At 34.2% G+C, this 17,022-nt stretch overlaps 1 protein-coding gene across 5 annotated transcripts in view; it reads left to right on the forward strand.

Annotated features, from left to right (window-relative positions):
- LOC118181861 (neprilysin-2-like) overlaps positions 1 to 17,022 on the forward strand; it is a 155,840-nt gene that overhangs the window by 55,742 nt on the left and 83,076 nt on the right. For all 5 annotated transcript variants that reach the window (XM_085812634.1, XM_085812632.1, XM_085812635.1 and 2 more), the window contains exons 2-5: positions 3,066 to 3,173; positions 7,452 to 7,559; positions 10,486 to 10,647; positions 13,113 to 13,196. In XM_085812634.1, the coding sequence (XP_085668760.1) occupies positions 7,535 to 7,559; positions 10,486 to 10,647; positions 13,113 to 13,196 (271 nt within the window). In that variant the 5' untranslated portion in view covers positions 3,066 to 3,173; positions 7,452 to 7,534. The remainder of the gene's footprint in view (positions 1 to 3,065; positions 3,174 to 7,451; positions 7,560 to 10,485; positions 10,648 to 13,112; positions 13,197 to 17,022) is intronic.

The raw sequence follows: 17,022 nt of genomic DNA on the forward strand, positions 1-17,022 counted from the left end.
CTCCAGTGTCACAGTACTAAACCCGTATTTACACAGGACATTTTATGAAATAAATTAGTATTGTATTTACATATATGACTATTTTAAACGTTTTTATAAATCAGAAATCAATACGCAGTTAACAATAATATAAGTAAATATCCTTTGAATCGGGCTATAAATATTGAATTAAGATAACAATGGTGTTTCAGTATGCAATATAAAATAATTTCGGTATCTAATATTTACATGAATTTTGAGCAAAATACGCAAGCAAGCAAAATTAACATAAATAACTGCAAAACTGAATATGATCCTGCAATCCATATTGAAAATATCAGGTAGAATAATGGATTTTTAATTCTTTCCTTCAAAAACCAGTTTTAATTCAAAGCATGTTTTGAACATCTCAAAGCAAGACTGGCTTTGTTTTCACTAAGCAGATTCCATGTGTTGAAAAAACATCAAGTACTTATTTCACTTGTTGTAAATATTTGTTGCCAGACTTGCATGAAGTGATCCATTGAAAGAATGCGATAATGGCTTGAAATATTTATTTACTTTCATTGATAAATGAAATTTTCGTGTAACATAAATTTATGATGCAATAATACCATATAAATTTCCTCCCTACAATTTGACAGTTCTGTTTTGAAAAGGCCATTTAAAATACAGGATGTTACAAAAACAATGTCCCGATTTCAAGAAATCATGATGATTCAGATTTTAAAGGAATGGTGGACTTTAAAACAGCTAAAAATCTACCAAAATATTGAATTTGTTTTTTTACTCTCATAATATTTCATGGTAACTACATCGTATGCAAAAAAAAATCAGTTTAAATATTCTAATTTTTAAAGAAGTTACAAGCATTTAAATTGTGAAAATAACGTAAACTTTGCCCTTTAAATTTTTGAGAAAATTTTTAAAAATGTATTTCAACAGTTATTCACTGATGTAATAAGTTAAATATTTGCCCAAAAGAAGCGCTTATTTCTAAAAAAAAAGCCTAGAAATGTCAGGTATTGACAACTATCAATTGAATTTAACTTTGGTTATGTGAATGCTATACGCGTAGAACAGGAGGAAACAAACTAAACAAACTCGTTTTACCCTACTCGATACAAACGTCGCTTGAACCAAAGCAAAAAGGGAAGTTTACCTTCTTAGAAAAAAAAAAAAAATAGAAATAGTAAAAAATATTGTGAAGCATTAAGAGATAATACAAATGTAACAAATGAAGGTAAAACATATGAAATAAGTGAATTTTAAAAGTTTCATTGGATATATTGCGTAAATTGTTTCTACCTCTGACTTCGATTCACATACCAATTTGCGATATGGTTATTTTTCTTATATTCAATACTATGAGATTAAAAATAGTTAAATTATAAGAAAATGTTATCTAGTGTCTATATATTCATATTTTCTGTTTCACATGATCATGTATTAAACTATGTCTCCAATTAAAGAAAAACTTTAAATTCGGTTTTCTCAAAACAAAATCTTTCGCAGTTCGTATGTCCTAAAAATGCTGCATGCGTCTCAGTTTTAGTTAAAAATGAATGATATTTGGCAGAAACTATCTTGTTGTATGTTACAGTAGATCTATATATGCATTTTTGGATATGAGGTGATTAAGAAGTTTAAACTTGTGATAATGTTTAACAAAAGGTGACATTTTTCCGAAAACTGGGTTTAAGTTTATAAATCCTTTTTAAAAATTTCTGATCCATCATATTTATTAACAGATACACAAAACCTTTTGTGAAGTCTTTATAACTAACATAAAGGAAAAATTAGGGGAAAATATTGAAAATTAGCGCGTAAGGAGCATTTTAAATATTTATATAAAATTATTAATTATTTGTTTTAAAAAGTTTTAATTTAAAATAAATTGAAATTTTGAACATATATTTTATAAATTGACGTTGTAATACGTGTATGTATAAAATTTCTTGTTGAAAGAGCAAAAACTTAAAAAACTAATTTTTAAAGTCCACAGTCCCCCCTTAACCAGTTTTGATCGAATAATGTATCAGTAGAAAAGGAAAAATCTCTAGTTTCATGTAGTTGTTTCATGCAGTGTTCTTTTAAAATTTTACACGGAGAGGCTACAAATATATAAACAAAAGAGATATAATATTGGAAGGCAACTGACTCGATGACGAATTAGCCCAAAGACGAAACGGCATGACGGCGAAACGACCATAGTTAATAGGTCCATTCCATAAGCTTCCTGCTTGGCCGTTTACATATTTTCCTTTTTCTTTTCATAAGCAAAGTGATTAAAAGCTACTTTACCTTAGATAGTTACTTCATAAACGCATCCCTCTCCTTAGGTATATAGTCTTAGTATGAACAAAACGTGACAAATATGAAACAAATACTTAAATGAAAAAATTGTAGTCGATCTGTTATCCCTTTGACTACTAACGGAACATATATGTCTCACCAAAAGTTTAAAAAGGAGACGTAGCGAATCAAAATTCATTCAAGAGAACAATTCATTCGGGAGAAGGAGAGAAATGATAATCTCTTGAATGCTGGGAATCATCTTCCAATTGTTGTAAAATCAAGACGCTACGGTACTCGTTGTACACAAATGAACATAAAGAAAATATCAAATATGAGTTGAACCAATGTGTGATGTTAGGTTATGCAAAGAATGCTTTAACTTGTACCATACGATGTAAATCTATTTCATATAATAAAGTCTTCCAGAATATTAAATGTGCTTATAATACGTCAATCGCTACGTGTGGGACATTTATATCCCACCATTAACTACGGCTGGGTCATATGTGCCCCAGACTTTTAGCTTGAAAGCCGTATGTAAAAAAAAAAAATACCAAACGCTAAATTTACCTTATTTATTATATATTTTGCTTACTTGGACAGAAAAGGAATTTTTTTTTTTTTAATTCGTTGTCAAAAGGTTAAGTGGAGTAAGTGATTCAATAAAAAAATCCGTCTGACAAAGTTCCTCTTTTACATATCCTTTGAATTTTAACCTTGTTAATGCCTGACACCAATGCAACTATTTTATAATATTTTTCTAAAATAAACTAAATGTTTTCTTTCAGATCCCAGACCAGAAATATACGTGCCAAGGAACACAAATTGCCTAGCGTCATCCACCAACATTTTCCTTGAACCTCACGCTTGCTTGACATCCACATGTTCCGAATCAGGTTTCATTTCACAGACTTCCTTATTAGTTCCTAATAATGTGTAATAAGAAATAATAAGCATTCCATCTTTTTTCCAGATAAAAACACTTTAAAATATCTCTCTGTGTTTCTGGGAAGTTTCAAAGGAAGGTTGTATATAATCACTTTAAAATGTTTCAAATGAAATTTACTTAATTTTTACACATTTATTATAGAATTACATAGAGCAATAGTTAAAATCAGGTTTTTATTATTAACGTAGTTTACAAATTACTAGTGTTACTGTTGACGTCAGCCAGTACTTTTGGTTGGGGACGGGAAGGAATGAAAATGCCGAACATTTCGCGTATGAGACCAAACTCACTCGCAGTATTTAAAATCTATTCCTCTGATAACTATAAAAATATTTGTATTTCCAAGTAAAACACTTTTGATTTACTTACTTCCTTTAGACAATGATAGAGTATAGCCAACAGGTACTCAAAATAAGTACGAACATCATAGCTCTAACTAAGCTCTATGTTAACCGTGCCATGGCAATGGGGAAAACACTTAGACCGACTGAAACGTAAAATTAACCAGGCAATGGCAAAAGTTTCAAACTTGACGATACATAAAGTGGCTTATTTAAAGTGAAAACCTGAAAAATATGCATTATTTGATGCATCTTAAATTAAAGAATTCTAGAAAAAAACTTTCCCTTTCATTATAAGTGCCAGAATAAAGAAGAAAGATTTAGTATACACACAATCTTTTCGAAGAGATGATACTCATCTTATTAGCATGAGGTAAAGCAAAATTGTTAATCAGACATGTATCCGTTACAGGAATCAAAGCGACGATTTTACTTTACAGCTCTTGTTAATCCATACCGAAAAATGTTAAGTGTAACAGAAGAGATTTCGATGATACAAATAAAGAGCAAAAATTACGAATCGTGAGCTTCAGTTTCATGAAAATACTTTTTAAATATTTAGGTAACAGGCCATTATAAAAAAACACATGACTTTAAAATTTGTTTCCTAGATAAAATAAAGTTTTTGTGGAGATCTATATCATAGAAGAAACTGAGAACAGCTGGAACAGCGCAGTTTGGATGAGCAGTAACAGCAGCATCGAATCATCATTGCTGTTCCTGTAACATTTGCTCTTATTTCAAGCCTTAAACACCTGGTTAAATACCTTCAAACAGTTGTCCTAAAGGGAACAGCAATGATGATTCGATGCTGCTGTTACTGCTCATGAAAACTGCACCCAGCTGTTCTCAGTATTACAATACCTTCAAACAGTTATTTACAGTATCTTCAAACAGTTGTCCTAAAGGGAACAGCAATGATGATTCGATGCTGCTGTTACTGCTCATGAAAACTGCACCCAGCTGTTCTTAGTATTACAATACCTTCAAACAGTTATTTACAATATCTTCAAACAGTTGTCCAAAAGGGAACAGCAATGATGATTCGATGCTGCTGTTACTGCTCATCCAAACTGCGCTGTTCCAGCTGTTCTCAGTTTCTTCTATGATATAGATCTCCACAAAAACTTTATTTTATCTAGGAAACAAATTTTAAAGTCATGTGTTTTTTTATAATGGCCTGTTACCTAAATATTTAAAAAGTATTTTCATGAAACTGAAGCTCACGATTCGTAAATTTTGCTCTTTATTTGTATCATCGAAATCTCTTCTGTTACACTTAACATTTTTCGGTATGGATTAACAAGAGCTGTAAAGTAAAATCGTCGCTTTGATTCCTGTAACGGATACATGTCTGATTAACAATTTTGCTTTACCTCATGCTAACAAGATGAGTATCATCTCTTCGAAAAGATTGTGTGTATACTAAATCTTTCTTCTTTATTCTGGCACTGATAATGAAAGGGAAAGTTTTTTTCTAGAATTCTTTAATTTAAGATGCATCAAATAATGCATATTTTTCAGGTTTTCACTTTAAATAAGCCACTTTTAATAATCTTCTCCGAATAGACGAGATGACTTTTGATTATCCCTTTTAAACAAATTATGGCGTCATGGCACGAGAACAGGATACATTTCAAAAAAATCTTTTAATGCCCAACTTCGATTTTAAGCAGATTTTTCTTACTGATATAGAGCTATGAATAGAATTTGGTCTATTATTTTAAGAATTCAAATATTTAAAATTTACTATCCAAAATTATTAGTCCAAAGGGGCAATTTTCCCAGAAGGACTATTAAATTCGTTTTGGCATTTTGCGTTGATTCACTACAAGCGTTGTTTGACTTTTCAAATTGTTGCCACTAAACATTATCGCTCTGTATTATATTTAAAGAAATTAAATATTCAAGAATTTTAATAAATATATATTTGTTTCTCGCACTGTGATAAAACATCGTACCTAGAATCATCCAATTTTGAATAAAGTATTCCTCCTGCGAATATGGGCATCTGGAAGCTCAAATTTAAAATTTGGAATTTGTTTTATTACCGCTTTCATATTTCGTAAAACTTTAACGAATTTTTTAGTAACGAACTCAAGGATTTCAAAGCAAGCCATGGCAACGTTGTACAGAAAAAAAAAAAAAAAAAAACATTTTTATATCCACAGCGCGAGTCTGTGTATCGGAAGTTCTAAAAAAATGCTAATTTGAGTATTATTTTGCGATATTGCTCTTGAACTGAGTTTTATGGTATAAGTGCGAAGAACATGATATCTAATAAATAAAGGTAATACACGAAATGTTACTAAAACGCCCGTTTGGATGTAATTTAAAATCTGAAACCTTTCAAAATTTTTTATAACTTTATTTTTTTTTATTTTCCTTTGTAATTAGCTTTCATACAGGCATTTCCAACATAGATTTTAAATTTGTTTCATTGTTAATAAAACTGTTAATTACTTTTGTATTATATTAAATTCGAGGTCGCCGTAGTCAATGGGTAGATCGTGGCTGGAAAGCAGAGGGGCAGGTCATCGGGGGACAGAAAAAGCAGCGACAGTTTTAAATATAAGAAATATAAGGCCTGAAAGAGTTGCTCAGAATTCAGGTAAGTAGCTAGAAAAGAACAACTGTCTTTGTTGAAACGATAAAAGCTTGATAATGAGGAAGACGAACTAAGGCCAAAGAGATGTACCATCCCAAGAACAAAAGCAAGAAGAAGAAAAGAAGTACAAAAACGCGCTCGGAAAAGCACCTTTGCTGTTAATTTTCTCAGGAGTTCTGAAAAGCGAGCTGAGAATCGTACACGACAGATGAGTTCCTCAGAGAGTTCTGAACAGCAGACGGAGCAGTGTACAAGAACTATGAATCCTCACGATAAGACCAAAAAAAAAAGACCAATGAGGTAAAGGACCAATATGGAATTCCAGGATTGGTGATGATCAAGAAAATGATGATTATAACTAAGTGGAAAGACAATTGACAAGCTAAAACTTACCTTGAAATTCTGGTTCTTTATATTTCGTGTGAAATATAATGTCACAATTAAGGTAATATTAACGCATAAGTGTATCATAAATAATTGTAAAATTTCTTCGGCTATTCAAATTAAGCTATTAATTTGATATATCGCCAGTAATTCTGAAAATTCACATATGAAAGTTATGTGTTTCTATGAAATGGTACGGAGTGCTGTAAGGAAAGATTATTTATTAATTCTAAATAACATTCATTTCTGCAATGGTAGTTTGAAAGTTTAAAGCCTGTTCTGGGAAAATATTAGTCTGTACGGTCAACACTTGTAGCTAAGATATCGCCCATTTTGGGGCTGACATTAGGATACTTTGAATTGCTAGAGTATAGACTTAGTATTAACATGTCAGTACAAACTAGTGTGGATTATGGGTAATGGTGTACGGTAACATGATACGTGCGCTTTTGTTTCACCTTCACAATTATAATAGTCGTAAAGAAATCAGCATAAATTGCGTTTAGTTATTTTGTAAGGGAAGAAATATGTTTTAGTGAAATAAGAAATGTTATTGTATCTAGATACTATCCAATTTTTTCCCTTCACTGGAAGGATTTGAAAAAGGTGAAGCATCCTTAGATTTTCGAAACAGTAATGGATATAAAACTGGATCAGAATATAAGCAGTTAGTGCTAAATATTTCACGAAGTTTCTAAAACACTATAATCAAAGTAGTATTTTTTCCTTCTAGAACCGGCAAGTGTGAACTTCATTTGACCAACAGTTAAATTTTTGTCGATTCTTTCCTGTGTGCTTCATTCTTATATGTACTTATTTTATTGCTAAACTTGACATTCACAGGTAAACTTCAATGACATAATTCAAATATTAATGAAATTTTCTGTTGCAGGTCTTTCAGAAGCTGTTGAAAAGCCATTGGACATATATCGTGTGCTGCCACTTTTCAATGTCTCATCAGATTCTTACGTTTGTATGACACCTGGATGCGTTAAAGCAGGTAATTTTCAAGTATGTTTTTTGGGGGGCAATCTGTATAAAATGGATAGTAAAGAGGCTTGTATCCTTTCCTGCAAGAGCTCTTGCTATTTAAAACATGTTGTTTTTATAAAGACTACTGAGAAATGTGGGTTATAATTTGTCTATGGTTTCTTAACGGATGTTGCCAGCAAAGTCATTCGGTAGTGAAAAATCTTAAATATCATTAAACGACATGAAAAGTTAAGAAAGCATGTATTCTTGAATGCGTTTATTTCTTTTTTACCATTTTTATTTGAATTTCACGAAACAAAGAATGTAGAACTCTATATTTTGTCTAATATATCTTAATTAAAATAAAAGAACAGCAAACAAAAAATTGAAATATTAAATTTATTGATACGTATAATGTTGTGACACGTATTTCGTGATTTGACGTACTAAAGATAATTCATTTGCCTTCTTTCGTCTTTCTGTTCAGCGTTACTCAATCGTTGAAGCAAACTGATGCGGAATGTTCACTAATATATTCCTTATTTAATTTTGAATTTAATTTACATATTTAAATTATATCTGATCCTTGCTTTGTTGTGAACTCCTTTTTTTTTTCTAACGTAATTTCTAATGTCTATGGTAGCTAACTGCTTTATATATAGGGTCAATATAAAATGTGTGTTATCGTCATTACAAAAGATTGTGCTTTATTAAACTGAAGAATAGAAAAACAAGCCCTTTTGATTTAATGCGTGGGATTCCTTTCCCGGTTTTCGATACATTTTTAAATACATATGCCAGCAGATTTGCCAGGTCTTAAAACAAACTCAGCTTTTACTCACAAACAATTCAAACTGAAGTTTATCAATCAATAGACACTAAATCCTCATTATCCGCCAAATTAGGATGGTACGCCGGATGTTCCGCGTATAATGAAACCGCATATAGTTAACGTGTGTGGGTAGAATATTAGTAAAATATTTTAACAGATTTTAGTTAGAAAAGCAAAAATACAAATAAACAGAGAAGGTCTACTTAAATTCTAAGATTTTTATTTCTCTTTACCGTGTGTTTCCGTGATCTAGTTGGAAAACGAGTCTAGTTAGCAATCGAAAATTTCTGAGTTCGAGACCCGGCGGTGGCACTGCAAATTTTTCACGTTTTCTGCTCCGATAAAATGCCTAAACTGTCTCTACAAAACACAATTAATAGATATGACCAATGGAAATTAATTTTAAAAAGTATTATTCTACATTTTGACCATAAACGCATACAAAAACATAAATTATCAAACTTTGATTCCTCGTTATTTCAAAGATTGTTTATTTATTCCAGAGGTTTCTGTATATTTTTAATACCTATCTTAAACTGTCATCCGCTTTCAATGGCAGGATTCACCTCGAAAGGCTAAAATTTAATTCACCACAGAAAAGACAACTGCGTTTAAACTATTTATTGAGACAGCTTTCCTAACAATTTCTACTTCCATTTCATAATGCAACATTTCCTTTTCGCTTAGCCTGCATGGTGTTTTCGTGGTTTTCCCCATGTGTAACGAGTATACGAGCCAGTTTCCCTTAGAAAGTCCTCCACGAAGGCATCCCTCCCCTTAGGCAGATAGCCCTAGTGTGCTTTGCCATAATTAAATACACACACATACACACACACACACCTTTTCGTTTAGCATTGTGATAAACTTACATAGTGCTATGATTCTGTGTGCATAAGAACTGCCAGATTTCTTCGTAATAATAGTTATTATTTACTAACTGCTCTTCAACTGAGGTGCCACTTAATGTAAATAACTAGCTTTCAAAACTCGGGCTATCTATATCTTTGAGGATTCCTGGCGTATTGTTCATGAACAAGAAAACTTTAAGCGTCTCAAACAAACTTCAATTTTATTGCTCACTTTGACTCTTAGATCTAATTGATTCTCCAGGTATTTAATAAGAACTTACAAATTTCTTTGTTGATGGTCCGTATTATTTACTAACTGCTCTTCAATTAAGGTACCACTTGATGTCAATAATTAGTTTGGAAAACTCGGGCAATCTGTTTTCAAGAACTCCTGGAACATTGTTCATGATCAAGAAAACTTTAAGCATTTCAAACAAAACAATACTTGAATCGATCATAAAAAATTGCCATTAAATCGGTTTATAGGCGAAGTGGTGTTATTAGCATTTTAGTTGGTTGTTTTAGTGTTTTAAACTCTCGCATGTAATGCTGCGTAAACAGCAATGCTGCGTAAACTGCGTAAACAGGAAATACGTTATAATATGACTACTTGTATTTCACTGCCAGTAACTTAGTTATATCTTCACATAATTACTCTTTGAGTTTTAATTGCAGGCTTTTTCACTCTAAGATAAGAGAGTTCTTTCTGAATAATTCTTTCCCCGAAGGGACCTATTTCACCCGCCATAGAACCCGTTCTGAATTTTTATTCGTTTTCTGTAAAATATTTTATTGCTTATCTTTCGTTATTTTTACAGTATTTTTGCCCTGAAATTAATTTAGAGAGCTGAAACATTTAAAATTGTTTATTTCATGTAACACAATATTTAATGGTTAAAAAGTATCTAGACATCCGAAAATACAATTTTTGAAAATTAAAATAAATATTAAGCAATTCATGTTAAATGCTGATAATCTAATTTAAATTAAAATAAGTAATAAGGAATTCGTGTTAAAGTGGACATCTAATTTAATCAATACAATACAAATATGGCATATTGGTAACAACGTTTAGAGCCCTGATTTAAATAGAACCAAAGATTTCATAAAAATTCCGAATAAATTCCTTCAATATTTACCAATCTACCATTGCAGCTTTAAGTTGCCTTCTTAAGAGATTTTTTAATGCTATCAGCAAGATCGTTTCATAGTAATTAACTTTGATTTAAAAATTTTATATCGTGCAAATTATAATTTTTCCTTTCCCTTTTCAGCTGCCAAAATCTCAGCTAATTTAGATGAGAATGTGAGCCCATGCGATGACTTCTACCAATTCGCCTGTGGTGGCTGGATAGATAGACATTCGATTCCTGACGATAGTTCATCAGTTAGCACCCATTCTAAAATTGTGATCACGCTCGATAGTAAACTCAGATGTTAGTAAATATGTTTAATTCTATTATAAGTGTTATAACTGGAAACATATATATTTGATCGCACTATTATCAAGATGTGTAGGTTTTAAATCACTAAAAAAATTTTAAAATCTTCAGGTCTCCTCTTAAAAAATTATGGTTGTATGTTTTACTCTTTCGCATCGATGAAGCACCCGTGCATGTGAATTTCTATTGGAATGGATTTCCTTACCCCTGTGTAGTAGACTACTACAGCATTAACAAAACACATTTAAGTGCAGTGATTACTTCTCTCTTGGGGATCTCTGTGCGGTTTCACCCACTATGTGCAGTTTTCCCTTAGGACAAGATTGCAATAGACGCTTAAAAAAGGAGAGGGAAGGTGCATTCAAATAAGAGAGCTACAAATAAGAGAACTACAAATAAGAGAGCTACTAAGAGATTCAATAAGAGAGCAATAAGATTCAAATAAGAGAGATACTACTTCAAAAGAATGATTGGCACTAAATTAAAAAACTCTCGAAAACAATGAACCGTGCACTAACACGATGAAGGAAAGCATCGGGTAGAAAATGGACGCAGGCGTCCGGGCGTCCTGCCGATGTCTGAATGCACGGGCGTTATAGGCGATTTAATTGTGAACGTTAAACGTTGAGATAAGCAATTAAGGAAATAAAACATATGTTATATATTAGAAATGACATTTTCTTACGATGAATACCTGTTAGGCGAATGTACTCCTCCTATATTCCGATTCTTACACTGCTTGTTAAGACATGTTGCGAAATGCATGACAATATGTTACTATTTTAATTCCTAATACGTTCAATATTTCTAACTTTAATATTCATGTTAAGATATATTTAAAAAGAACAACTTAAGATATATATATATGATCTTTCGCAATTATACCACATTAAACAATAAAAAAGTATCTATACTTTAATATTTTAGCACCTGGCAATCCCAATGGTATAGTACCGACTGCGTTTCATTGCATGGAAAAGGAATACTTAATAATTTAATTTTGGACGCATTAGCTTAAAAGTAATTTACACCAGCTGTTGAGTGTAGCTGAATTGGTTACAGCCCAAAACATCGCGGCAAAAACATCATGGACGAAAATGTCGCAGAGAAAACAACGCAAGGCGAAAACGTCGTGCTACAAAACATCGTGGGAGAAAACATCGCAAAGAGAAAACATCGCAGTTCTAAAACATCGTGGTACAAAACATCGTCGTCGAAAATAAAGCGGTTCAAAAACATCGCAGTTTAAAAACATCGTCGTTGAAAATATCGTGGTAAAAAATAAAGTATCTACAAATCATCGCATGACGATAACATCGCAGACATGCTGCTTTTTTCAGGCATGCTTTCATAAGTGTAAATGGATATCCCTATAATGATTTGTGAGCGCAAGATGGAAAGAAGGATAATTTTTACTTTCATATTTTTTATTAATTAATAAATCTTTGCTGAGAAAATAAAAAGGAAACTTAAGCATAAAAAATTAATGCAACTTATAGCACTTAATAGAATTTTAAACTGACATAGTTAACTAACAAAGGCCATTAATAAATCATTTTTATAAAGTTTTTACTGGTAATATTTCATGAAAAGTATAATCTATAAGTTGCATTTAATTTTCTATGCTTAAGTTTCCTTCTTACGTTTTCAGCAAAAATTTATTAGTTAATAAAATATGTGAAAGTAAAATTTATCCTTCTTTACACCTTGCGCTCACAAATCATTATGGGAATATCCATTTACAATTATTAAAACCTGAAAAAAGCATGTCTGCGATGTTATCGTCATGCGATGATTTGTAGATACTTTATTTTTTACCATGATATTTTCGACGACGATGTTTTTAAACTGCGATATTTTTGAACCGCTTTATTTTCTACGACGATGTTTTGTACCACGATGTTTTAGAACTGCGATGTTTTCTCCCACGATGTTTTGTAGCACGACGTTTTCACCTTGCGTTGTTTTCTCCGCGACGATTTCGTCCACGATGTTTTTGCCGCGATGTTATCGGTGGACACCAGCTGAATTATAACGTATAAGATATTTCTCCCGCTTTCCAAGCGTCCTTCGTGGTATAGTAGTTCTGCACGCTGGGCCGGTATTCCAGAGGACCGTGGTTCGATTCTCGGCGAAGGCGTTGTTAATTTTTCTTCTTGGCTGCTTCCAATTAACTTAATGACTCTACAAACGAAATATTTTAAGCCCATCCAGCAATTTTTTCAGAGGCAGAAGAAAACTGAATTTCATTTTTAGTTTATTTTTGAAAATTTGGTTCCATGACATTTCAGTAATATTATTTTAAATATATTCAGCATTGTGTATAAGTTATGTAATTGTGCACTGTTTCCTTAAATAGAGGTATGGATACTAAATCTCGACCATTTGTCTGTTTCCAATAAACAAGAAAGAATCTAAGTGCAGTATTCTTAACATAAGTATTGTTAATTATTTTCTAGCTCTCTTAGAAAGGGAATTGACGGGAAAGGAACCTGACTTCATTCAGATGCAGAAGCAACTGTATGACACTTGCATGGATACTTGTAAGTTTCATTTTTTAATTAAACCTTCATAAATAGTCTTTACTTCAAATGTGACGAAATCCTTCATTTATTATCATTAATTTAACATTACACATTAAGTTATGATAGAAGAAGTTAAAACCTATACCGAAAGGAAATGCGTAGAAACCATAAGAAATAGTTCTACACGACATGCAGTGCTAATTTAAACATTTTATTTTATGTATATGTAGGTTATTAGCTTAAATTATGAATCGTGGACCCCTCTTTAAGGTGAAATACGGAACATCAGTGAGACTGTGAATGGAAAACAATGTCTTAATTTAATGAATGGTTCTATATATAAAATTCTATAACATTGTTTCAGTAACATGGAGTAGTAAACTGCATACATGTGTAAAAGAAATATCAGTTGGTATCAATGCGATTCAGTTTAGTTGATGATGCATAGCTGTTTTCATTCATCGTCAATTGACCTGAAATCGCACACTGCACCAAATTTGCCATCCGTTATATTACAATTACAAAATAATAGCTAAAATATCTACAGTAATCCCGACGTAAAGTATTTTTTTAATTTCCTTAGTATACGATTTTCCTTAATTCAGCTAAACTGCTTCCTAACACAGCTAATTAGTGAGTACGGGTGTGGCAATCCCGAGGTACCCTAGCCCTTCAGGGGATCATCTTCTTGGTGAGACGGGTGTCACGATCCTGGAGCCCCAGTGATCTATCCTCTTTTCCGTCTCCTCTCCTCTTTGCTGGAACTTTTTCCCTTCTCTTCTCCCTCGTGGTTTCTCTCTACGGAGTTTGGGGCTCGTCACGAGAGACTGGAACAGACCTTGTCTCTAGTTCTCGAGTGGGGAGAAAACTGCCCACGTGTTTGCCGTGCGTGGAGACACGTGTCGCTGGAAAGGAGGGTCCTGGTAGTTGAGGGGCGAGGTACTGTCCCCAACACACTGCTTTGGCCTCTGCTTCAGCTAAACGGGAGGCACCTTAGTCGTCCTCACGGGTGTCAATCGGCTGGTCACTAGTCCTTGTGTCAGTGGCTTGGGGTCAAGCTCTCGGGAGTACCTGCTTTCGGGAAAGCCGACTGTGGGGCTTCAGTTTGTGTATAGGTCCGGCTAGCCCTAACACAGGAATCTGCGTTCCCTTGTTGGGCTCCGTGGTGGGCGGGGCCGTCGGACCTGAATCTTATATTTTCTATCATGGCTTCCCTTTTCATTTTAAAAAAACCTGAGTCAAATGATGCCAATCAAGACATTGAAATCATAGACAAATCAGTGAGCAAGAAAATTCGTACCGATGCAAATGCCAAAGTAACTTCTGAATGTCCTCGCTTTGTTGTTGTTTCCAGTGCCTCTGAAGAATTTAAAAAGATGTCTCCTTTTCTGATAAACAAATATATCCATTCTTGCGTAGGCGAACCAAAGAACATAAAACGTCTCCGTTCTGGAGACCTGCTTATAGATACTGTCTCGCCAACCCAATCTGCTTCCCTTTTGTCACAAACGAAACTTGGAAATATAGCTATAACTGTCTCAGCGCATAAATCTCTGAATTTTTGTAGAGGTGTGATCTCGGAAATCGACCTTCTGTGTGTTTCAGAAGAAGAGTTCGTTTCCGAGTTAGCCGACCAAAAAGTCTGTGGTGCTAGGCGGATCAAGATGCGTAAGGAAGGTCAGTTGATTGACACAAAACACGTGATCCTGACCTTCAAATCACCTGATCTGCCGAAAAGTATTAAGGCTGGATATCTAAATTGCCCCGTAAGGCCATATATTCCAAATCCCATGCGATGCTTCCAGTGCCAGCGTTTTGGCCATTCCAAGATGTCCTGTCGTGGGACCCTGACGTGCGCTCGATGCTCGTCGGTTGGCCACGATAGCGAAAATTGCACCGCTGCAGCACTATGTATTAATTGCAAGGGCAACCATCCAGCATTTTCCCGTTCCTGTCCAAAATGGAAATTAGAAAAGGAAGTTCAGACCATAAAAGTTTCTAGAAACATTTCCTATGCCGAAGCCAGAAGACAAGTTCAAAGCACACAGCCTCAGTCAAACAAATCATATGCCGGCGCCGTTAAATCAACACGCACTATAGCCACTCAAACTTCCATAAGTACACAGACTCCACCAAATAAAACCCAACAATCTGCAAACAAGAAAAAGGAAAATGCAACACATGTCGTACAAAATAAAGAAATAGTTATTCAAAGCACACCAAAACATATCCCTCCAAAACCAATTAACAAAAATAGAAGTCCCAGCAATAGTTCTGTAAATGAAACGATCTCTGAATCCGCAGATTCAGACAGTATGGAAGTGGAGGATGGATTGGAAATTCCTGAACATCTGCTCCCGCGCAAAACTAAAAAGGAACACAGGAAGGACAAACATCAATCATAATGGCCACCCTCGTCTCATGGAACTGTCGCGGTTTCCACCGAAATTTCCTTGAGATCAAAGCTATGATCAATACTTATCATCCTGTGTGCTTCGCAATACAAGAGACGAATCTGAAACCAGATCAACATGCAAAACTTCGGAGATTTTCTCTCGTCAGGAAGGATAACCTTGCAGGTGAGCGTGCCAGTGGAGGTGTATGTCTCCTAACCTCACTGGACTATCCCTCAAGTTCCTTTCCTTTGACGACTTCTCTCCAAGTTGTCGCTGTACAAGTAAACTTTCATATTGTAGTTTCAGTCGTTTCTCTTTATTTGCCTCCTAATGAGCACATTGATCAGCAAGATTTAAATGATCTTTTAGAGCAGCTGCCTGAGTCTTTCATAATAATAGGAGATTTTAACGGCCATAGTCCGCTCTGGGGTAGTAAAGATACTAATTGCCGTGGAAGACAAATTGAGCAGATGATCGGAGATCATAGCCTTTGCCTCCTAAATAATGGGCAGAATACTTACTTCCACGAGCCTTCAAGGACATTCCATGCTCTCGACCTTGCCATCTGTTCACCATCTTTGCTGCCATTTTGCACGTTTAGTGTGGGAAATGATCTTTACAACAGCGATCACTATCCCATTTTTATATCTCTTGCACGAAGAGGAGCAAACCCCATGTCGAGATCCCCTCGATTCATACTCGATAGGGCAGACTGGGAACTCTTCTCTTCCTCCGCAGAGCTGACAGAGGAAATGGTAGAAGATGTGCATATCGGTGACGCTGTGGAAGCTTTTACTAATACTATTATTCAGGCAGCTATGCTTTCGATTCCTAGAACATCAGGAAAAATACTAAAATATTCGAAACCGTGGTGGAATCGCGACGGTCATCAAGCAATGAAAAAACAGAAAAAAGCATGGGGTATTTTTCGTAGATATCCTACTCTGCGAAACCTCATAGCCTTTAAAAGAGCCAAAGCAAATGCACGCAAAGTAAGAAGGCAGAGCCAAAGGAATTCTTAGATTTCATATGTGTCGTCAATAACATCCTCCACGCCTAGTAAGCGGGTTTCGGAAAGAGTTCGAAAAGCATGCGGCATATATAAAGACCACTCACTTTCCTTTTTGGAAAAAGATGGCCGAGTGATTAGCTCCATAGAAGAAATTGCGAATACTATTGATAAGACATTTGCTGCCGTTTCTTCCAGCAGAAACTATTCACCTGCATTTCTCTCTATGAAGCAGCACTCTGAAATAAGTCCCATCGCATTCAGCTATACCAAATCTGAGCCTTACAATAGAGCATTTACTATGCTGGAATTAAAGAGAGCTTTATTGCACATACGTCTTCTCCGGGTTTTGATGGCATAAATTACGAAATGCTAAAGCATCTGTCCTATAAGTCACTGACTGCCCTTCTCACTCTTTACAATAGAGTGTGGAAGGAGC

This window comes from Stegodyphus dumicola, chromosome 3, assembly GCF_044657685.1.
Source record: "Stegodyphus dumicola isolate Sdum_Otavi_A_Nest chromosome 3, ASM4465768v1".
NCBI lineage: Eukaryota > Metazoa > Arthropoda > Arachnida > Araneae > Eresidae > Stegodyphus > Stegodyphus dumicola.